The 23,962-nt window shown below is 45.5% G+C and overlaps 1 protein-coding gene across 4 annotated transcripts in view; it reads left to right on the top strand.

Annotated features, from left to right (window-relative positions):
* Window positions 1-23,962, top strand: part of daam2 (dishevelled associated activator of morphogenesis 2) — a 309,727-nt gene that overhangs the window by 143,159 nt on the left and 142,606 nt on the right. For all 4 annotated transcript variants that reach the window (XM_067985157.1, XM_067985159.1, XM_067985156.1 and 1 more), the window contains exons 3-5: window positions 440-529; window positions 15,426-15,500; window positions 19,794-19,888. In XM_067985157.1, the coding sequence (XP_067841258.1) occupies window positions 440-529; window positions 15,426-15,500; window positions 19,794-19,888 (260 nt within the window). The remainder of the gene's footprint in view (window positions 1-439; window positions 530-15,425; window positions 15,501-19,793; window positions 19,889-23,962) is intronic.

The raw sequence follows: 23,962 nt of genomic DNA, 5'->3' as shown, positions 1-23,962 counted from the left end.
AAGCCCACACCCTACCACACGGTGCGTGTCAGATCTACGGCTCGCACCACACCGCTGCACCGGTGCTTATACCGCTCGATACCGTGAGGCCGAGGAGAATCCCATCAGGCGCTCCGAGGAGCGTTCGCTCCGTGGTAGGATTGCCAACTCTCCAGGATTGTCCTGAAGTCTCCAGGAATTAATGATTAATCTCCCAGACACTGTTGCAAGCAACCCGGGAGTTATACCATAGACAGGGGCATTAGAAAAACATTTTTTTCCCCCATTTTCTTTGAACACTTTCATTTATTAGTTATAAATGTATTGGAAATGGGAGAAAAGGCTGTTTGACTGGGCAGGGCCATTGGAGGTGAGTGGGCTTGTGAAGAAACCTCCAGGAAAACGTCCAACCCTACTCCCTGGTGAGGTAACTGATTCCTTTATCTGTTCTCGTTTCCAGGATGAATTGGATCTCACTGACAAGAACCGAGATGCTATGTTTGCACTGCCTGCGGAGAAGAAATGGCAAATCTACTGCAGCAAGAAGAAGGTATGAAATGGGAATGTGGCCGAGTTGTGGTAAACGTGGGGGGGGGGGGGAGGGGGAGGTGGTGGGGAAAGGGGGGAGTTTGGCCAGGAATGTTCTGCACGGATCAGGATTTTACTTGAATCAAGGGGTGTGTAAAATGCTGATATTAAGAGCAGATCTGTACATCCCAGCTCTTTTAATCATCCATTGATTCAGTGATTCAATCAGAATGGATTATTAGTCCAGTGGTTATGTTACTAGACTAATAATCCAGAGAACATGAATTCAAATCCCATCACGGCAGTTTGAGAATTTGAATTCAGTTAAAAAAAAAACCTGGAAATAAAAAGTGGCCATAAAGCCGTCGGATTGTCGTAAGAACCCAACTGGCTCACTGACGTCCTTTACAGAAGGAAACCTGCCATCCTTGCCTAGTCTGGCCTATAGGTGACTCCAGTCCCACACCAATGTGCTTGAATCTTAACTGCCGTATGAAGTGGTCAGGCAAGCCACTCAGTTGTGTTAAACTACCAGCGGTTCAAGGAGAAGACACACCACCACCTTCTCAGGGCAACTAGGGATGGGCAATAAATGGCGGTCTTGCCAGCGATGCCTACATCCCAAGAATGAATGAGCGTATCATTTCTACTGAAGCTATCAGTTGTCCACTATGTGCGCTGTCTCCAGGTAAGATCTGGCAGCGGATTGACTACATGCCCACAGTTGGGTTATGTTTTTTCTGCTCGGGTCGTGATTTAGCATTGGAGCCTCGTGCACAGGTTCCGAATGCTGTACAGTGGAAGCAAGTGCTTGCAATTCAGTATCATGCACTGTGGAGAGAGAAGGGTTAGTGATTGTTGTTACATAGGCAAATATGGCAGCCATTATTCACCAGCAACATCTCTCAAAAAGCCATGGAAAAATTGACCAGCTGAACTTTTTTTCTAAGTGGTGTTGGTTGAGGGAGGAATGTTAGGCAGAAGACCAGGAGAACTGCCTGCCATTGGTTTCCTTCAGTTAAGCGTTGGGAAGACCAAAGCCATCATCTTCCACCCTGGCCACAAATTCTGTACGCTTATCACTGATTCAATCTCCCACCCCTGCTGGCCTCTGTCTCAATTTGAACCAGATTGTTCAGAACTTCAGACCCTGAGCTGAGCTTCCAACCCCATATCCTCTCCATCACAAAGACAGCCTATTTCCATCTCTGTAACATCATCAGCCTCCGCCCCTACCTCACCCCATCTGCTGAAACCCACATCCATGCTTTTTTTACCTCCAGACTCGACTATTCCAATCCTCTCATGGCCAGCCTCCATCTTCCACCCTCCCTGACCTTCAGCCCATCAAAAACTCTGAGTCCTACTCAACTATCACCCATGTCCTCGATGACCTACATTGGTTCCCAGTCCCCCAATACCCCAACACCTCAAATTTAAATTTCTTATCCTTGCATTTAATTCCCTTCACGGCCTCATCCCTCCCTATCTCTATAACCTTCTCCTCTGTACAGCCCTCCCCTCCCCAAAACTCCCTGTTCCTCCGACTCTGGCCCTTGCGTATCCACCCCTCCCTTCAGCCCACTATTGTTGGCTGGGCTTCTAGCCACCTAGTCCCCACATTCTGGAATTCCCCCTCTAAATCCCTCCACTTGTCCACCTCCTCCTTTTAAGAGCTTCCTTAAAACCTGCCTCTTTGACCAAGCTTTTGGTTACCCCTCTTAATATCTCCTTCTTTGGCTCGGTTTCCATTTTTTTGTAATGCGCTTCTGCGAAGCACCTTGGGATATTATTCTCTGTTAAAGGCGGTGATATAAATGCAACTTGTTGCTGTATCTTTAATTTCCGCCTGACATCACTGGAAAAAGGCAAATAGGACCTTGGTCTGACGTTAGCTGAGAGATTAAACGATGACCAGATCTGAACATTTCCAATTCTCACACTGGCGCTTCTCCCGAGATGAGGTGACAGAGAGGGGAGCACTCCCCTACGTCTAACTGCGCCGGACCTGACCTGCGAGTGCCTAATGTGAAAACGTGTTTCAGTTCCCCACAGCACTGGCATTCCTCATCTCGAGCAATGCGAGTATTCAGCAAAAAAAATTAATAATTTCGAAAGAAAATGGAGCTCATAAAACATCACCAGCCATTCGCCAAGACACAAGACAGGATCGCTACCACATGATAGGCCTCACACAACATCTGTAACCATTTCAGAATCTTGGCACTGCAGAGCAGGATTGAGAAAGGTGTTTTCTTAATAAGAATATTGTGAGCACTGGAGCCAACCAGCCTCTCCAATATAATGATATAAAATAGGCAGGAGATATATTTTAATATGATACCATTAATATTTATTTAAATTTTTTTGGCCTCGGATCTGTAGGGCTTTTCTCTCTTGGGGAGGGGAATATGTGTTTTGTTAAATAAATAAAAAACTGCAGCTGACTGGGCTTGAGTTGGCACAAAGTCCCATTTCTAGCTGTCAGTCAGACTTCCAGGATTAAGTCGTCTCAGAACCTACATTCAAACGGCCCCCTTGTCGAACTTTTCTTGCTGTGGAAATGTGTTGCACAGATTAAACTGAGAAGCCAAAGACGGAAACATTTGCCGGGATCAGTCAGAGTAAGGAAGGGAAGGGGCAAAGTGGCAAGGTTTGGGGTTAACTCGAGGGAAAAGGACCTTACGTATTATGGCTTACGTATTACCTGAATAGTGGGGCAATTTTGACTTCGGGGATAGTGTAAAACGGGTGATATCCAATCAGCTGCCCGTTATGCAGCTTTCCCGATTTTCATTTCCATTGAAGTCCATGTAAATGAAAACCTGGAGAGATACGTAACGGGAGGCTGTTCCAATATCGCCCATTTTACACTATCGTCCAAAGTCAAAATTATCCCCATGGTCTTTCAAAAACAAATTTTGCTCTTATCTGTGGGGTTTTTAATTGGTTTCTTTGGGAGCTGTGACTGTTTATGTAAAAGATTTTTTTTTCCAAATACGCTGGGAAACTGCATCCTGACTTAGCAGGTCACAATGGCTTCAGTATTACTGAAAGGTACTTTTGCCAATTGCCGCCGAGTCTCAGAGCCCAGCTCATGTCCGGGCAGTGGAATTACCACAGAGAAATGGAAAATAACAGGGGAAGAAACTGCAGATGCTGAACCAAGAACAGAAAAAGGTCACCTGTGGAGAGAAGAGAGGAGTTAAAGCTTCAGGTATAAGTCATTCGCCAGAACTGAAAGAAATTACAGAGGAGCGGGTTTTAAAAAGGAACAGAACAAAGGAAAGGGGGAGAGAAAACACACACACATATGCACACATATACACATAAACACTCACATACACACACGCATACATACAAACACACACACATATACACGTACACTCACGTACACACACGTACATACATACACGACAGAAGAAATAGAACGACTTGTAAAGTGCATAAAGGGAAAATAGTAGATGGTTAAATGGGAGAAGTTAGCATGAAATAGTAGGAGGCATAATGAGAGAAATTAAAGACATTTATGAGACACCGAGAATAGAATCATAGAATCATAGAAGTTTACAACATGGAAACAGGCCCTTCGGCCCAACATGTCCATGTCGCCCAGTTTATACCACTAAGCTAGTCCCAATTGCCTGCACTTGGCCCATATCCCTCTATACCCATCTTACCCATGTAACTGTCCAAATGCTTTTTAAAAGACAAAATTGTACCCGCCTCTACTACTGCCTCTGGCAGAATGTGCAAATAGCTCAGGAGGGGGGAGGCAAGGTAGGAAAAAATGAAAATAGGAAAATCTGGCAAAGCAGAGCAGGCTCCAATGGCCCAGGATCCTGGGAGGAGAACAAATCAAGCTGACACCAAGGATGCAGACACCCCGCCAGCATGGTGTTCTGATGGAGAGTTCCCACCCCAAGCATCAACTCATCCCTCTTGCCCCGAAACACCCATCACACATTGTCAGCACTTCCTGCTGAAGAAAGAAACAGGAACTATCTTTAAGGTCTGAAGTTATTAAAAGTCAATAGTAAGACTAGAAGGCTGCAAAGTAATTAATTTTTGATACACGTAAACTTGAGAAACTTAACAAACTTAATCTAGGCATCAATCACACATTAAAGGGCTTCATTGTCTCTGAGAAGCTACTAGGGCAGCTTCAACCACTGTTCGTGTATGTGACAGGCATATTGGAAAGTATCTATCTTCTAGGTCAGAAGGTTGTGAGCTTGAGCTCCTTAACTAGAACTTGAGAGGATAGTTTAGGTCGACCTTCCAGTGCAGTATTGAGGGGCTGCTGTTCTGGTAGCTCAGGTGGATGATAAGGTTTCATTGGCACAATTTTTGGTTTAGTCAGGCAGGTGTCTGACATGGAAAGAAATCCACCACCATGTTCAACAAGTCACGACACGAAGGTCACAGTCTCTCCCCACGGGGACATAACTTACTTACCTCAGTCCAGAGAGTTTTGGTGCAGAGCCATGACTTGGAGACCCTCAAGAACAGGGGTACTACTGGAGAGTAACCAACTAAAACCATGCAGCTTTCCTCCCCCATTAGGGATTGAACTCAGAAGAAGTGAATATAATGAAAGAAGGGAAAGTCTATGCGTGTGTTGAAGAGAGATCGCCATAGAAAACCTTTTTGATCCAGCAGTAATATGTGATCTAAAAAGGCTGGTGCAGGAGGTGCTCAATAGAGGTAAAAATATTCTCTCGGGTCCCTGAAGACACTGTGATGGGACTGTTGGCGGTTTCAGCCATGGTTCGTGGTAGCACCCTCGCCTCTGAGGTTATGGGTTCAAGTCCCACTCCAGAGACTTGAGCTCAAAATCTAGTCTGACGCTCCAGTGCAGTACTGAGGGAGTGCTGCAGTGTCAGAGGTGTAGTCTTTCAGATGAGAAGTTAAATTTAGACGTCCCAAAGCATTTCACGGCCAATAATGTACTTTTGAAGTGCAGCCACTTGTAATGTAGGAAACACGGCAGCCAATGTGCGTACAGCCATGTCCCACAAAAAGCAATGTGATAATGACCAGATAATAACTTCTTAGTGATGTTGGTTGAGGGATAAATGTTGGCCAGGACACCAGGGAGCACTCCCCAGCTCTTCATCTGTGCCATGGGATCTTTTATGTTCACCTGAGAGGGCAGACGGGACCTCAGTTTAAAATCTCATCAAAAAGATGGCACCTCCAACAGTGCAGCACACGCTCACTACTGCACTGGAGTGTCAACCTGTATTATGTGCTCAGATAATGTTATTCTTATATTCAAAAAGGGAGATGGAACAAGTCCAGAGAACTATAGACCAGTTAACTTAACGTTGGTGGTAGGAAAGATAATGGAATCTTTACTCAAAGTTGTAATAGAAAGACATCTAGAGAACAAAAATATAATAATGAATAGTCAGCACGGATTTCAGAAAGGAAAGTCATGCTTGACCAACCTTATTGAACTCTTTGAAGAAGTAGCAGAAAAAGTAGTCAAGGGTAATGTAGTAGATGTAATATATTTGGATTTTCAAAAGGCCTTCGATAAGGTACCGCATTGTAAACTCATGGTTGAGGTCAGCGCTTGTGGAGTCAAGGGACAGGTAGCGGAATGGATAGCAAGCTGACTACAAAACAGAAAACAGAGAGTAGTGGTTAAGGGTAGCTACTCAGACTGGCAAAAGGTGGGAAGTGGTGTTCCACAAGGATCAGTGCTGGGACCACTGTTGTTCACAATTTACATTAACGATTTGGATTCAGGAATCCGAAGTACAGTTTCAAAATTTGTAGATGACACCAAATTGGGGAGTGTAGGTAATACAAAGGAAGAATGCGTCAAATTGCAAGAGGATATTAATAAACTTGCAGAATGTGTAATTGGCAAATGAATTTCAATATAGATAAATGTGAGGTGGTGTATTTTGGTGTGAAGAATAAGGAGACCACATACAGCTTGAAGAATAAGAGTCTAAACGGGATAGAGGAGCAAAGGGATCTAGGGGTACAGATACACAAATCACTAAAAGTAGCGACACAGATTAATAAGGCCAAAAAAAAGTCAAATCAAGCACTAAGATTCATTTCTAGAGGGATAGAATTGAAAAGCAAAGAAGTTATGTTAAACATGTATAGAACCTTGGTTAGACCACACTTGGAGTATTGTGCACAGTTCTGATCTCCATATTATAGAAAGGATTTAGAGGCTTTGGGGAAGGTGCAAAAAACATTCACAAGGATGATGCCAGAACTGAGAGAAACACTTATCAGGAAAGGCTGAACAGGCTGGGGCTGAATTCTCTAGAAAACTGAGGGGTGACCAGATAGAGGTCTTTAAGATAATGATAGGGTTTGATAGGGTAGACATAGAAAATGTTTCCACTTGCGGGGGAGTCCAAAACTAGAGGTCATAAATATAAAATAGTCGCTAATAAATCCAATAGGGAATTCAGGAGAAACTTCTTTACCCAAAGAGTGGTAAGAATGTTGAATGCGCATAGATGTATTTAAGGGGATGTTAGATAAGCACATGAGGGGGAAAGGAATAGAAGAGGGTTAGATGAAGATTCATGCAGAGCATAAATGCCGACATGGACCATTTGGGCTGAATGGCCTGTTTCTGTGTTGTAGTTTCGATATAACTGGATATAAGTCTCTGGAGTGAGACCTAAACCCACTTAAACCTTCTGACTCAAAGGTGGGAGTACTACCACTGAGCCACGGAAGAGTAATATCATTGCAGGGCCTTATCTTGGAGGATTCCTTTGAACTCTCTAGCTGACCTTTGCTGCCACAGTGCAGTCTTGGCGAGCTGCGTGGTGAGAGCGGGTGATCTCAATTACCTCACGGTTTATAACATGGTTCATTCACGATGTTGATTGGGGTCTTTTTTTAAGACAATGGTGGGAAAGTGTTGCAAATTACCACACAGTACAGCAAATAAGTTTAATCAAAAGCGCTGTGTCCCTTACTAACAATTTAACAGCCGAGGTTTATCTGAATCAGCTGGTAGTCACGGTGGAAGAAACAGGAAAAAACCCGACTGTTCTGGCCCTTCAATGTTCCCTGATGGAGCTTTTATCTTACGGGTGTGTTTGAGAGATAAATTGCTCTATGTAATAAAGTTGTACAATGTTTCTCAGGAATCCGATCAAATCCTGAACCTGTTACTATAGAGAACTGAGACTTCATGCATCTAACCATTCTTCATGTGCGAGACTAAACAGTGAGTGTTGACAGGCTGTTCAAGCATGGGAAGCATCACAGCCAAGCCTGTTCCCTCATGACTTTTTACACATGTGCACTTTCCACCAGGGGTGCGGTCACTGAATGATGAACAGGAGTGGGAACCCTTGGCTGTTTTTTTTTAGGCCCATGGCAATGAGGTCACCTGCGACGCCCCCTACTGTCACCCTGGCTGATATCAACTCATTTCAGCACAGATTGGGAATGCAATCTGAGACCTGCTTGGCCTGTGTATCTCAGTACCACGCTCTGTGAACCAACACCCTTTCAAAATGGCACTGGGTACTTAGCACTCACGTTGAATGGTGAGATAAACTTGTTCACATTTTAGTTGGCACGGGTTCCCAATTAGGGGAAAGAAATCTGGCAAATTCCCCTCCGCTCCCTCTAGGCAATCGAAACTAGACCACTTATATTATTGGGTACCTACCTCTTGTATGATGCAATCTCTGCCCCAGCCAGGAACCAGTCTAGCTCTCTCTTGAAGGTACACAGTGTATCAGCACCCATCACACAAGTTCCATAGATCTACTATTCGTGGGGAGAAGAAGAACCACCTAACATCCAAACTACTTCTTCCCTTGTGTAATTTATACGCGTGACCTCTGGTTCTTCCCAACCTATCTAATTGAAATAATTTATCAATGTGCACACACTAGATAAACACATGCGGGAGAAAGGAATAGAATGATATGCTGAAAGGGTGAGATGAAGAGGGGTGGGAGGAGGCTCATGTGGAGCATAAATGCCAGCATAGACCAGTTGGGCCGAATGGCTTGTTTCTGTGCTGTAGACTCTATGTAACTCCATGTAACAATCTAGTCCCTTCATTATTTTATAGACCTCAGTCAAATTGCCCCTAAGACTACACTTCTTTATAGTATATAGACCCAGCTCCTTCAGCCTATCTGGGTAGCCAAGGTGCTTTAAACTGGGAATCATTCTTCTGGCCCTCCTCTGAACCGTTCCCAAAGCCTCAAAATCATTCACCATGTGAGGGGACCAGAAATTGGACACAGTATTCTAGATGATACTTCAATCCATCCTAGAACATCACATCAGACCTCTTTGACCCTTCATTACTATACATAAGTCTACATAATATCAATGAATAATGGCCATGGCTCAGTTGGTGGCAATCTTGCATCTAAGTCAACAGGCTGTGGGTTCAAGTCCTGTTCCGGAGACTTGAGCACAAAATCTAGGCTGTCACTCCAGTGCTGTGCGGTCTTTCAGATGAAACGTTAAACCGAGGCCCCGTCTGCCCTCTTAGGTGGATGTAAATGATCCAATGGCATTATTCGAAGAAGAGTAGTGGAGTTCTCCCTGGTGTCCTGGCCAGTATTTATCTCTCAACCAACATCATTAAAACAGGTTATCTGGTCATTATAAGAACATAAGAAATAGGAGCAGGAGTAGGCCAATCGGCCCCTCGAGCCTGCTCCGCCATTCAATAAGATCATGGCTGATCTGATCCTAACCTCAAATCTAAATTCATGTCCAATTTCCTGCCCGCTCCCCGTAACCCCTAATTCCCTTTACTTCTAGGAAACTGTCGATTTCTGTTTTAAATTTATTTAATGATGTAGCTTCCACAGCTTCCTGGGGCAGCAAATTCCACAGACCTACTACCCTCTGAGTGAAGAAGTTTCTCCTCATCTCAGTTTTGAAAGAGCAGCCCCTTATTCTAAGATTATGCCCCCTAGTTCCAGTTTCACCCATCCTTGGGAACATCCTTACCGCATCCACCCGATCAAGCCCCTTCACAATCTTATATGTTTCAATAAGATCGCCTCTCATTCTTCTGAACTCCAATGAAATCACATTACTCTTTGTGGGAGCTTGCTGTGCGCAAATTGGCTGCTGCATTTCTTACATTACAACAGTGAGTACACTTCAAAAAAAGTACTTCATTGGCTGTAAAGCGCTTTGGGACGTCCTGAGGTTGTGAAAGGTGCTATAGAAATATAAGTTCTTTCTTTCTATAGTCTGCACGAATAACTGAGCAGGAACTAAATGCACTTTCTCCATTATTACAAGCAACTCCAAAGCGAACATATGCCAACCTACTCTTTCCTCACATTGTGCCTACACGCACCTTTTCTTTCTCATATTTTAGTGCTTCTCCAAGGTGCAGTATCTGAGGGCCAGTATCTCAAGAGGTGTGTTTATCTCCCCCAGCCTGCAAGCCACGGATGTGTGAGTACACCCTGGTGGCCATTTTTGGAGGTTCTCTATTCAGGGCAAACAGCAGGGGGTGAATGGGCATCCCAGCCTGTCCCCTCTATGGCCAGAAAATGCAGAGGAGGTAAAGCATCTTATTCGTAGGCTTTAGAGTCTCTAATCCATATGTAGGTGGTGTTCTGCCTTGGGGCAAGTCCTAACTCTAGTCTCTCACATGAGATTTTGAGCCACTTACTAGGGAAGAGTTAGCTGAGGCAGTTTCCCATTGCCTTCCCTATGGTTTTTATTTTCGGAGTACTTTTTCCCAGGTGGGCAGCAACCATACCCTTTATGATTGGAGATCCACCCTCACCCATCAGACGTTAACCCAGTATTCGGAGCTGAAGCTCTGGTCTCCAATCGCTGGGGCTGTCTGAAGTGGGGCCCGAACCCAACCCTTCTGACTCAGAGACGGGAATACCACCACTGAACCTGTAGGCACTCTGTCCAGTCGTCAGTGTCCCGCTGGATGTCAACCCAGTATTTAGGGACCATGTTATAATCACCACTCACCAGGGCTGTCTGGAGTGGGGCTCGAACCTCTCACTTCCTGACCCAGAGCTGGGAATGCTACCACTGAGCCTAAAACTCGCTCCAAAGTCTATAAGTATGCAATGAAATTACCAAGCATTTCGGAGGAACATGATTTAATCAGGGCCAGTCAGAACAGATTTTTAAAAGGCGGTTTGTGTTCAATCAGGATAATGCAGAGGCTGGAGTGTGTTACACACAGGATAATGTTCCCGAATGCTTGATATACATTGGTCTAAATGTCACTTAATGAGATGGAAAGAAGAAAGGAAGAAATAACTGACATTTATATCGCACTTTTCATGACCATGGAACATCCCAAAGCTTCTCACAGTCAATGAATCGTTTATGAACTATTGTAATGTAGGGAAACATTCTTAATTCTCAATGGGCCGGATATTGCCGTGAAAATAACGGTCAGGCTAACAACGCTCACCATTATTTATGCATAAATCAGACAACAACTTCCAGCGAGTGCACATGCGCAGTTAAACGTGAGAATCCAGAAGCTGCAGTCCGAGATGCGCTGCCCCTCCATAAGCTGCTCGAAAACGGCATCTCGCCGTCTGGCTTCCTGAACGGCATGAAGTTCCTGTACTAACATCATAGATACGGACTAAACTCACCACAAAAAGATAGGGCTTGTCCATTCCAATGCGATTATCCTTTTAATGGCATGGCAAGTCTTATTACTGCCAAACAACCTCTCTGGCACTGAAAATTAACTTTTATAAGCGTGGAGTTCCATTCCTTCAGCTTTTAAATGTTGTTGGACATTTTAAAAAAAATTTAAATAAACATTTTTTTTCAATTTTTCGTTCTGTCTCTTTTATCTGTCTCTTAATCCAATCTTTCTTTCCCTCTCTTTGTTTTGCTTTCTGTACCTGATCTGACACTGAATTCACTATTCTAACTTACACTTCCTGGTTCAGACCCTGCGCTGTTCATTAACGATTCTTCAATCTGATTGTTTAAGGAGACACACAGTTGCTTGCCCTGTTCACACAGGTCCCAGATGCCCTGGAGAGGGCGCCGTGCTGTTTGGATCTGCTGCTGACAGTAACTTGTCGCACAAAACCCCATGGAAAGTCTATGGGTAAATGCAAGTCTAGCGAATGGCTGGTGTCGCTCGTTCACCGCTCACAGCAAGATCTGGCCTAACCTGTTTGCAGTCAATTGGCTACAACAATGTAGATTGAAGTGACAGGCTTCCTTCTCTCCCTGGTGTTGCCTGGGCTGCCACAGTCCACATACCCAGTACATCATTTCTAGATTTTTGACATTAACTTTTAAAAGAACTTGAATTGATGTAAAGCATCATGCCTCTCAGAAAAACATCTCACACACATCTCACAATGCCAGCAGCCATTTTGCACACAGCTGGACCCCACAAGCAGCAAGGAGATGAATTAACATCTGTCATTGGTGGTGTGGTTACATTTTCCGTCTTGAACATTATGATAAGTTCAGTGCCAAATCGCACCATGTGGCCTGGCACAGAGCCATGCAGAGCAGGAAGGTCCCTGTGCCCATTTCTGGTCTGTGCTGAGTTCGGAGAGCTCAGCCGGGGAGGGTCACTACAATTGGTCTCTATGTCCCTGAGCTAGGATAGGATAAGTACCTGCCAGGCTTCCCGCTCCTCAACACTATCCATCGATAAGGGGTCGGCCATTTAGGACTGAGATGAGGAGAGATTTCTTCACTCAGAGGATGGTGAATCTTTGGAATTCTCTACCCCGGAGGGCTGTGGAGGCTCAGTCATTGAGTACATTCAAAACAGAGATAGATAGATTTCTAGATAATAAAGGCATCATGGGATATGGGGATGGTGCAGGAAAATGGCGTTGAGGTAGAAGATCAGCCATGATCTTGTTGAATGGTGGAGCAGGCTCGAGGGGCCGGATGGCCTACTTCTGCTCCTTTTTCTTATGTTCTTATGATTTCTGCTGGAAAGTGCCTGTGTCGGTGACATCATAGTTAGATAGAGTCTGCAGCACAGAAACAGGCCATTCGGCCCAACTGGTTTATGATCCACACGAGCCTCCTCCCATCCCTCTTCATCTAACCCTATCAGCATAACCTTCTATTCCTTTCTCCCTCATGTGTTTATCTCGCTTCCCCTTAAATGTAACTATGTTATTCACCTCAACTACTCCTTGTGGTAGCGAGTTCCACATTCTCACCACTCTTTGGGTAAAGAACTTTCACCTGAATTCCCTATTGGATTTATTGGTGACTATCTTATATTTATGACCTCTAGTTTTGGTTTCCTCCACAAGTGGAAACATTTTCTCTACGTCTACCCTATCAAACCCTTTCATAATGTTAAAGACTTCTATCAGGTCACCCCTTTTCTTTTCTAGAGAAAAGAGCCTCATCAGGCAAAAACAGAGATCCAGGATTGGTTGCGATGCCTCCATGGTTCAATAGCCTGTGACTATTCACTATCTAGACTCACACATGGACAATGGCCACTTGGGTGAGCTACCGAGTCCCTGGGCCTGCAATCCAGTGTAAGTTAGGCCTTCAGGAGAGGGAAAGCTGGAGAGGTATAAAAATGACAAATGATCTATTTATGCATCAATTAATGGCTAATCAGTGGGATGTAACAAGGACAGATATTTCCTGACAGTTAACCCTGGTGGTTGTTTTTGAATCAGAAAGCTCTTCATTTTCCTGGTTCCTGTACCGTACTGCACCGTGCCATGCTGTGCTGTACGATGTCATGCTACACTGTCCATGCTGTCCTGTACCATCCTCTGCTGTGCTGTGCTGTGCTGTACTCTGTCATACTGTGCTCTTCCATGCTGTGCCTTAGGGTACTGTGTTTAACAGTGCTGTACCATCCAGTTCTATAACATATAGTACTGTACAATACAATGCTGTACTGTGCCAAACTTTAGCATACTGTATTGTACCACGTTGTACACTACTGTACCACGTGGTGCTGTATTGTACCACGCAGTACTCTGTTGTACCACACTGTACCACACCATGCTGTACTATACCGTGCCGTACTATACCACACTGTACCATAATATGCTGTACTGTACTACAGTGTACTATGCTGTACTGTACCATACTATACCACACCATGCTGTACTGTGCTGTAATGTACCACACTGTACCATGCTGCACTATACCGTGCTATACTGTACCACACTACTGAACCGTGCTGTAAATACCATACTAACATGCTGTACTGTACCACACTATACTGTACTATGCTGCAACATAGAAACACAGAAAATTTATGGCACAGAAGGAGGCCATTCGGCCCATCGTGTCTGTGCCAGTCGAAAAAGAGCTACCCAGCCTAATCCCATTTTCCAGCACTTGGTCCGTAGCCCTGTAGGTTACGGCACTTCAAGTGCATATCCAAGTACTTTTTAAATATGATGAGGGTTTCTGCCTCTACCACCCTTTCAGGAGTGAGTTCCAGACCCCCATCACCCTCTGGGTGAAAAATCTTTCCTCAACTCCCTCTAATCCTTCCACCAATTACTTTAAATCTATGCCCCTGGTTATTGACCTCTCTGCTAAGGGATATAGGTCCTTCCTGTCCATTCCATCTAGGCCCTTCATAATTTTATACACCTCAATTAAATCTCCCCTCAGCCTCCTCTGTTCCAAAGAAAACAACCCCAGCCTATCCAATCTTTCCTCATAGCTAAGATTCTCCAGTCCTGGCAACATCTTCGTAAATCTTCTCTGTACCCCCTCTAGTGCAATCACATCTTTTCTGTAATGTGGTGACCAGAACTGTACACAGTACTCAAGCTGTGGCCTAACTAGTGTTTTCTACAGTTCTAGCATAACCTCCCTGCTCTTATATTCTATGCCTTGGCTAATAAAGGAAAGTATCGCGTATGCCTTCTTAACCACCTTATCTACCTGTCCTGCTACCTTCAGGGATCTGTGGACATGCACTCCAAGGTCTCTTTGTTCGTCTGCACCTCTCAGTATCCTCCCATTTACTGTGTACTCCCTTGCCTTGTTTGCCCTCCCCAAATGCATTACCACACATTTCTCCAGATTGAATTCCATTTGCCACTTTTCTGCCCACCTGACCAGTCCATCGATATCTTCCTGCAGTCTACAGCTTTCCTCCTCACTATTAACCACACGGCCAGTTTTTGTATCATTTGCAAACTTAATCATGCCCCCTATATTTAAGTCCAAATCATTAATATATACCACAAAAAGCAAGGGATCTAGTACTGAGCCCTGTGGAACCCCACTGGAAACAGCCTTCCAGTCACAAAAACACCTGTCGACCATTACCCTTTGCTTCCTGCCACTGAGCCAATTTTGGATCCAATTTGCCACTTTCCCTTGGATCCCATGGGCTTGTACTTTTTTCAAATTCCTTGCTAAAATCCATGTAGACTACATCAAACGTACTACCCTCATTGACCCTCCTTGTTACCTCCTCAAAAAATTCAATCAAGTTAGTCAGACACGACCTTCCCTTAACAAATCCATGTTGACAGCACGGTATAGTACAGCATGGTACTGTAAAACACAGTATAATACAGCATTGTACAGTACAGCATGATACAGTATAGCATGGTTATAGTATGTACAGCATGTAGTTTACCATGCTGTACTATACCACACTGTACGATGCCATGCAGTATTGTTCCACATTGTACCGTGCTGTACTTTACCGTGTTATATTATACTGTGCTATAATATACAATGCTGAACTGTACCACACTACTGTACCACACTGCACTGTACCATGCTGCACTGTACCATGCTACACAACCATACTGTACTGTACCATACTGTACTATACCGTGCTGTATTATACCGTGCTGTATTATACCACTCTATACAACACTGTAGCTCGATATTTGTGTGTGGGTGTAAAAAGTTTATAATCTGAATTTCCACTCAAAGTCTCTCTCTTTGCTCTCCAGGAACAGGATGACCCTAACAAACAGGCCACCAGTTGGCCCGATTACTACATTGACCGTATCAACTCCATGGCTGCAGTAAGTGACATCCTTTCTACCTTCCCATCACTGTTCTGTGATTCTGTGAATGCATTTTCGGAATTCCTAGATAATTTGCCACCTGACCATCTCGTCATGTGAATCCTCTTGTAGTAGTCGGGGACCGGATATAACTGTTGGGTGGAACAAGCCCCATCCCCCCCTCTCCCAGCCTTCTCACCATGTCCCTCAAACTCTCCGAACCCATCTAATTGCCCCTTGAACCCATTCACATTGTGGGCCTCAATGACCTCCCCTTGTACCTGGCTCTACAGCTGTTTTAAACCTTTATCTGTGTTTCTTTTTTCAGCTGACTTCCTTTTTGACTCGTAGCTTCTTAACTTTTTAAGAGATTAAAGAAAAAAGCTGCAAACGTTTGGAAATCTGGAATTACATGTTTGGAGTGAGGGCCCTTCGTCAGAACAGTTTAAACAAAGAGTTTCTACCCAAAATATTAACCTCTCAAATGCTGATGGGTGCACCGTGTATTAGTGGCATTTTTTATTTTTATTCTTTGGCCTGGAAATTTGATGGCGCCACGCCCATTTATCAGGTGCTAAACAAGCGCCTAAGCCTCCAATGTGGCGGGCAGGGAGCACACTCTCAATACAAGCCGGAAGTGCCCGCCATATTGGTGTAGGAAAAAATATAGGCGTTCAGGACCCGCGCCTGAAACAGGTCTTAGGCCCTATTGCATATGCACATAAGGGGCCTAACACCTGTTTGAGGCCTTCAGTACAAAATTGGGTTGTTCTGAATGCAGCCAGCGCCAGGCCTGCTGCATTCAGGAAAACCAGGACTACATGCGGCCTAGCCAGTGTCCTATTCATGTTGTGTTCAAATGGGGCAGTGTTGTCCAATACATTAGCCACCAGCCACATGTGGCTGGTTGGGAATCCAGATGTGGCTAATTGCAGTTTTGATCAGTAAATAAAAAATGAGTAATAGACACCATTGTTGAGCATGTGACCTCAATACTCATATTTGCATGTGTACTTTAACCTTTTTGTGCATTTGTTGATAAAATGGTAAGACGGAAAGCAGAATGTGCGAGTCCTTTTTGTTCATTATGTGTGCTTTAATTCCTTGGTTACTACTTAGCTCATCCAAAACTCTGCTGCCGATATCACACCAAGTCTAGCTCATCCCTGTGCTCGCTGACCTACATTGGCTCCTGGTCCAGCAACGCCATGAATTTACAATTCTCATCCTTGTGTTCAAAATCCCTCTATGGCCTCACCCCGCCCTATTGCTGTCACCTCCTCCTGACCTACAACCCTCCGAAAACTCTGCATTCCTCCAATTGTGGAGATTTTAATCGCCCCACCATTGGTGGCTGTGCCTTCAGCTGCCTCGGCCTCAAGCTCTGGAATTCCCTCCCTAAACCTTTCCACCTCCATCGCTCTCTCCTCCTTTAAGACATTCCTTAAAACCTACTTCTGACCGAGCTTTTGGTCACCTGTCCTAATATCTCCTTATGTAGCCCAGTGTCAAATTTTGTTTGATAATCGCTCCTGTGAAGCGCCTTGGGACGTTTTACTACATTAAAGGTACTGTGTAAATGCAAGTTGCTGTTGTTGTTATTGGTTATCTGCTAATACTGTGTGTAACACGGGTGAAAAACACTGGACTTCAGCAACATTGTATGGGGAGGGGAGCTGTCAGCGTAGCCAGCTCGACCAATCGGAATAACCACTCCAGGCCAGCAGAGGAAAGCAAACCCAACCATTAATGAGCAGCTCCAACAGGGCATGTCATGGCAAAGGGCAAGCAGCATCCAACTGGATGGAGAGCAGGTGCGGGTCTGGTGCGTCTTGTGTGAGTCAACATTCTCAGCAATCACTCTGATGAAGTCAAAGTGCCACTCACAACATTTAGACAAAAACCTAGAAGCTGACCTAAGATGAGTTGTGCCTGATAAATTCATGTCCAAATTGCAATCTTTTATGAACGAGAAAGACTGCAAAGTTTTGCACTGAATGGTGGTAGTTGTTTGTTAAGTAAATATACACGTGAAGTACATTTACCTGTATTGTATGAAAGGCCTTTTCTGCTAATATTAGTGTCTGTGGCTAAAACAGTGTCGCCTTAGCCACATGTGGCTAGTCAGCAATTTCTATTGGACAACACTGAAGTAGGGTTAATGACTTTTTAATGTATCCCAAGGCCCTGTCTGAACCCTGCCGTACCCAGTCTCCACTGTAGACAAAGTTTATTTCCCGAGTGCTGAATGTAACGAGTGCTCTGGATTGCGCTCAGCTGAAGAATTATTCCCCGTTGCACTGTTGGGCCAACAACTGACCCTTCCGCTCTTGCTCATTCGTCTGCATCTCCTCCTCGTCCTGCAGCTCCCTGAGGGCAAAAGGGAAGAGAGAAGAACGGCCATCGACACATGTCAGGATGTTTAGAAGGAGCTTAAGGACCCGGAAATGTTTAGATGTGAGGGGAAAAAAGGCAAGAAATGCCAAAAAATATATGAAAAGAGTTCTGATTTTTGAACCAGTTTGACACGGCCTTAAGGCAGAGAGATCACCAGAAGGCCGGGGAGGGGGCCTTCCATTGCAACCATTTTTTGGACGACGCCTAAACTGCTGTGTGTGCATTTTCTAGATGAACCTCGAGGAGTCAGGAGTGTAAGCCTCTACCGGTAGCTTGCAGCCAGCAGCAGGGTCACAGGACTTTACACCACCCCCCTCCAATTACACTCCCCACCCCCCCGGCCCCACACCCCACACCCCCCATCCCACACCCCCCATCCCACACCCCCCATCCCACTCCCCCCCCATCCCACTCCCCCCCCATCCCACTCCCCCCCCATCCCACTCCCCCCCCATCCCACTCCCCCCCCATCCCACTCCCCCCCCATCCCACTCCCCCCATATCCCGCACCTCAGACCCCAAACCTGCTGCCGCACACTCCACACCCCAGAACCCCACACCCTCTGCCGCACACTCCACACCCCAGAACCCACACCCCACACCCCCTGCCGCACACTCCACACCCCAGAACCCACACCCCCTGCCGCACACTCCACACCCCAGAACCCACACCCCACACCCCCTGCCCACATCCGCCAATCCACGCCCTACATTCCCCGCCCCACACCGCCCAACCTGTAGTGGTCACACATGTGGGTGAGCGTTGCATCCCACCGTAAAACCTTTTTTATAAAAATAAAACTGTCACTCAAAACTCCGATCGGAAGGAGAGCGTGCATGGTTGGTGCTAATCCCCCGACTGTTGACATCTACGTGTATCAAACCCACGCAGGACTTCTGGCCACTGCCGTCCATTACTTACTGGGCCCTTGTTTATCTGACATAGACATTATGGAAAGTTGACTGGTGTCTCCCAGCAATTTCCTGCCTGCCTTGTGCACACACGGAGAGGTCACTGAAGGCCGCTGTGTGTATGAAGGCAATAAATATTCCTTTGCTTATTTCTGTTTCCCATCTTGCATCTATTTTAATCCTCTGCAAATCCGCTGTTATGAGAAGCTGGAGCCCTTTGATAGTCACAACGCAACACATGGAACAATCTGGAGCCCGCTCGCAGTAGGAGTGATCTTGCTGAGCACGCCACCTGAACCAGTTTACTTACAAAAGACGAGATTTAAAGAGGTATTGTCTCTCAGGACGCCGTGTACTTTGTGAGATATTTTGTGAGACCAGTCACCTCTCCTCCGTCCTCTCTGATTCACACTAGCTTCCCAACCCCCAACACATCCAGTTTAAAATCTTTGCCCTTGACTTCAAATCTGATCATGGCCTCACACCTCCCCACTTTCGCAATTTCCTCCAGCCCCGTGTACCCTTCTGTGCCCTTCAGTCCTCTAAATGTGGCCTGTTATGCATGACCCCACCCCCCCTCCTACGATTGGTGGTAGAGCTTTCAGTAGTCCAGGCCCTAAACTCTGGAACTCCCTTCCCAAACTCCTTCACCTTTCTACTTCTCCTTTAAACATCTCCTCAAAACACACCTTATCGACCGAGCCTTCAGTCGTCTCTGCAAACTTCTCTGGCAAAGCTCATCAATAAGGCAGCTTCTACTGCATGTTCTAAGGTGCTTCTCCATCACCCCCGCCCCCCACCCCCACCCCGGCCAGAGGCAATGGCACCACCTCTTACACCTGAAAATGGTGCTGCTACAGGTGAGTTGGGATTAGTTGGCTGTCAGTGACAGCGCTGTGATGTAAAGGCCCAGAATCCTTTACCAGTGTGGTTCTGCAGGGAGGCGTTCACATATTGTACAAGATGGGTGCTCAGCAGTTAAATGTTTTGTCTTCTTCACAGATGCAGACAGTGTTTGCTTTTGATGAAGAGGAAATGGAAATGAGAGACACTATCGTCGAAGGCCTTAAGACAGCTCTAAGGACACAACCAATGAGGTACCATATCACTGGGAACCAAATCTGTCAAATTTACGTCAAGTTGTTCCTGTCTGCTGGTTTTGTCTGTGCTCTTTTTGTCCCATGTCCCTCAATCCCGATGGAGAAACAACTAGAACCCTTTCAGCAGCCTCCTTATGATGTCCCCTCCCCCACCTCCCCCTGCATTAGGAGCTCACTGTGCTGGAGAATGATAGAAAGAATGAGATTGTATTTATAACGTGCTACAAAAAGGTTGTTACACAAGGTAAGGGCTCATGGGGTTGGGGGTAATATATTAGCATGGATAGAGGATTGGTTAAAGGACAGAAAACAGAGAGTAGGGATAAACGGGTCATTTCAAGGTTGACAGACTGTTACTAGTGGGGTGCTGCAAAGATCAGTGCTTGGGCCTCAGCTATTTACAATCTATATTAATAACTTAGATGAAGGGGCCGAGTATAAAGTATTCAAGTTTGCTGACGATACAAAAGTCGGTGGGAAAGTAAGCTGTGAGGAGGACACAAAGAGCCTGCAAAGGGATATGGACAGGTTAAATGAGTGGGCAAGAAGGTGGCAGATGGAGTATAATGTGGGGAAATGTGAGGTTATTCACTTTGGTAGGAAGAATAGAAAAACAGAATAATTTTTAAATGGTGAGAAACTATTAAATGTTGGTGTTCAGAGAGACTTGGGTGTCCTCATACAAAAAACACAAAAGTTAATATGCAGGTGGAGCAGGCAGTTAGGAAAGCAAATGGCATGTTGGCCTTTATTGCAAGAGGGTTGGAGTATAAGTGTAAGGGAGTCTTACTACAGTTGTACAGGGCTTTAGAGAGACCTCACCTGGAGCACTGCATACAGTTTTGGTCTCCTTATCTAAGGAAGGATATACTTGCCTTGGAGGCGGTGCAACGAAGGTTCACTAGATTAATTCCTGGGATGCGAGGGTTGTCCTATGAAGAGAGGTTGAGTAGAATGGGCCTATACTCTCTAGAGTAAAGAAGAATGAGAGGTGATCTCATTGAAACATATAAGATTATGAGGGGGCTTGACAGGGTAGATGCTGAGAGATTGTTTCCCCTGGCTAGAGAGTCTAGAACTAGGGGGCATAGTCGCAGTATAACAGGTTGGCCATTCAAGACTGAGATGAGGAGGAATTTCTTCACGCAGAGGGTTGTGAATCTTTGGAATTCTCTACCCCAGAGGGCTGTGGATAAATATATTCAAGGCTGAGATGAATAGATTTTTGGACTCAAAGGGAATCAGGGGATATGTGGATTGGGCGGGAAAGTGGAGTTGAGGTCGAAGATCAGCCATGATCTGATTGAATGGCGGAGCAGGCTCGAGGGGCCGTATGTCCTACTCCTGCTCCTATTTCTTATGTTCTTAAGGAAATTTTTCTTACACCGCGAGTTGTTGTGAACTGGGTCGCACTGCCTGAAAGGTTGCTGGAAACAGATTCACTAGTAACTTTCAAAAGGTAACTGGATAAATACTTGAAGGGGATTAAATTGTAGGGCTATGGGGAAAGAGCGGGGGAGTGGGACTGATAGTGTTGGTACCCTGGACGGAGGAGATCAAGTGGGCCGAAAGGCCTCCTTTACTCCAACTTGCTGGTGATATGTTGGTCCTTCAACGATGTTGCCCATGGTTTGAGACCCACCCGACTATGGCAGTCGGGCTGAATTCAGAGCACTGGGCAGCCACTAACACACTGGAAGAGGTTCCTCAGGTCAGGCTCCATGTACTTGGACAAATTTGCTAACATGGTCACGCTGTGGCCTCCCTTCGGAGGTCCGATCTATCAGTGTTGAGTCGGAGTGCACTGTACTACACAAAGACTTGGATGGAATCCACCGTTGAGCCCAATACCTGAGCACAGCGAAGCAAACCGTGAGAACGTGTTGGGAACGGGTCACGTTCCCTCTGACGTTAAGTGAAAATGAAAGGCATGAAGAGATTAGCTTTCAGCTTTAAAGCACTTTGCTGTATTTAAGTGAAAACCCCACACAGAAATGGAAACAACTTTTGAATACTCATCGCATTCCCGCTGATCTTAATTGAAAATGAATAAACAAAACACTGCCATTGCCAATTTAGGCAGAAGTGAAGCCCAAACTCTGCCGTGGCTAATTACACAGGAGGGCCAAGGTAACAGGATAACGTTGATTCCAAATGGTGCTGTTTTTCATTTTTAACGTCTGAAAGACCCCTGTAGCCATAGGCCCCGCAGGCAAAACAGTTGTTCAGGCTGCAGAAAGCGCTGGAGAAAGAGAACAGCTATTCAGCTTGTTTATTGCTTCAGCCACTTCAAAGAGGCTAACTCCAGTGGGTCAGGAACATAGGAGCGGGAGGAGGCCATTCAGCCCCTCGAGCTTGTTCCGCCATTCAATTAGATCATGACTGATCTGTATCTTATCTCCATTTACCCACCGTGGTTCCGTAACCATTAATACCCGTGCCTAACAAAAATCTATCAATCTCAGCTTTGAAATTTTCAATTGACCCTCTGCCTCAGTAGCTTTTTGGGTGAGAGAGTTCCAGATTTCCACTACCCTTACATGTGAAGAAGTGCTTCCTGACATCACCCCTGAACGGCCTAGCTCTAATTTTAAGGTTATGCCCCCTTGTTCTGGAGTCCCCCAGGGAGGAAATAGTTTCCCTCTATCTACCCTATCAAATCACCTTAAACACCTCAATTAGATCACCCCTTAATCTTCTTTACTCAAGGGAATACAAGCCCAGTTTATGCAACCTGTCCTCATAATTTAACCCTTTTAGCCCCGGTACCATTCAGTCTACAACTTTGGAAGGTCCTTCCCTCGTAATGCTCCTTCCAAAGTCGTGTATTTTTTTACTGCTCTACGCCTTCTCCATGGTCTTCCTGTCACTCGTCACTTTATGTAACTACCCCCCACCCCCCATCTCCCCAGGAGCCTGTCAGAATGGGCATCGATTTGATTTTTAAAAAATAAAATAATGCAGATGCTGGAAATCTGAAATAAAAGCATTCAACAGGTCAGACAGCATTTTTGGAGAGAGAATCAGGGTTAACGTTTCAGGTCGATGACCTTTCAACAACAACAACTTGCATTTATACAGTGCCTTTAATGTAGTAAAATGTCCCAAGGTGCTTCACAGGAGCGATTATCAAACGAAATTTGACACTGAGCCACATAAGGAGATATTAGGATAGGTGACCAAAAGCTTGATCAAAGAGGTAGGTTTTAAGGAGCGCCTTAAAGGAGGAGAGAGAGGTAGAGAGGTGGAGAGGTTTAGGAAGGGAATTCCAGAGCTTAGGGCCTCGGCAGCTTAAGGCACGGGCGTCAATGGTGGATCGATTAAAATCGGGGATGCGCAGAGATCTCGGAGGGTTGTAGGGCTGGAGAAGGTGATAGAGATAGGGAGGGGTGAGGCTACAGAGGGATTTGAAAACAAGGGTGAGAATTTTAAAATCGAGGCGTTCCCAGACCGGGAGCCAATGTAGGTCAGCGAGCACAGGGGCGATAGGTGAATGTGCCTCGGTACGAGTTAGAATACGGGCAGCAGAGTTTTGGATGAGCTCAAGTTTACGGAGGGTGCAAGGTGGGAGGCCATCCAGGAGAGCATTGGAATAGTCCAGTCTGGAGGTAACAAAGGCATGGATGAGGATTTCAGCAGCAGATGAGCTGAGGCAGAATTTCATCAGAACTTTCATCAGAACTCAGTTGTCAGGTGCTTTAGCCTGTTTTCTGGGCAGTTCCGCCACCAGGTAGGTCCCATGTCATTGGCTTCTCCACACGTGCATCTCGTCTATGGCAAGTTCCATAGGTTGACCCCCAGTTGGGATGATTTACCAGCCAGTCGGCCTGTACAAACCCTCTCTGCAGAGTTCCACAGCTCAGCCGTTTTATTTAAGAAACATGAAGTTGGCGTGGAGCACTTCCATGGGGAGCTCAGTACGAGACAGAACTCGGCTGCTGGGGTTGCTGGGAGATGCAAAAAAGCTGCCTTGGGTGACCAGGCCTCTGATTTTCCTCTCCTTATGAGAAAGCACTTGGCCTACAAGTGCGCCAATAGCGCAGCTAAATTCTGGATCATGCCACCTGCTAT

This window comes from Heptranchias perlo, chromosome 5, assembly GCF_035084215.1.
Source record: "Heptranchias perlo isolate sHepPer1 chromosome 5, sHepPer1.hap1, whole genome shotgun sequence".
Taxonomy (NCBI): Eukaryota; Metazoa; Chordata; class Chondrichthyes; order Hexanchiformes; family Hexanchidae; genus Heptranchias; species Heptranchias perlo.
Note: the sequence above shows the minus strand (reverse complement) of the source record. Positions and strands in the feature narration are given on the sequence as shown.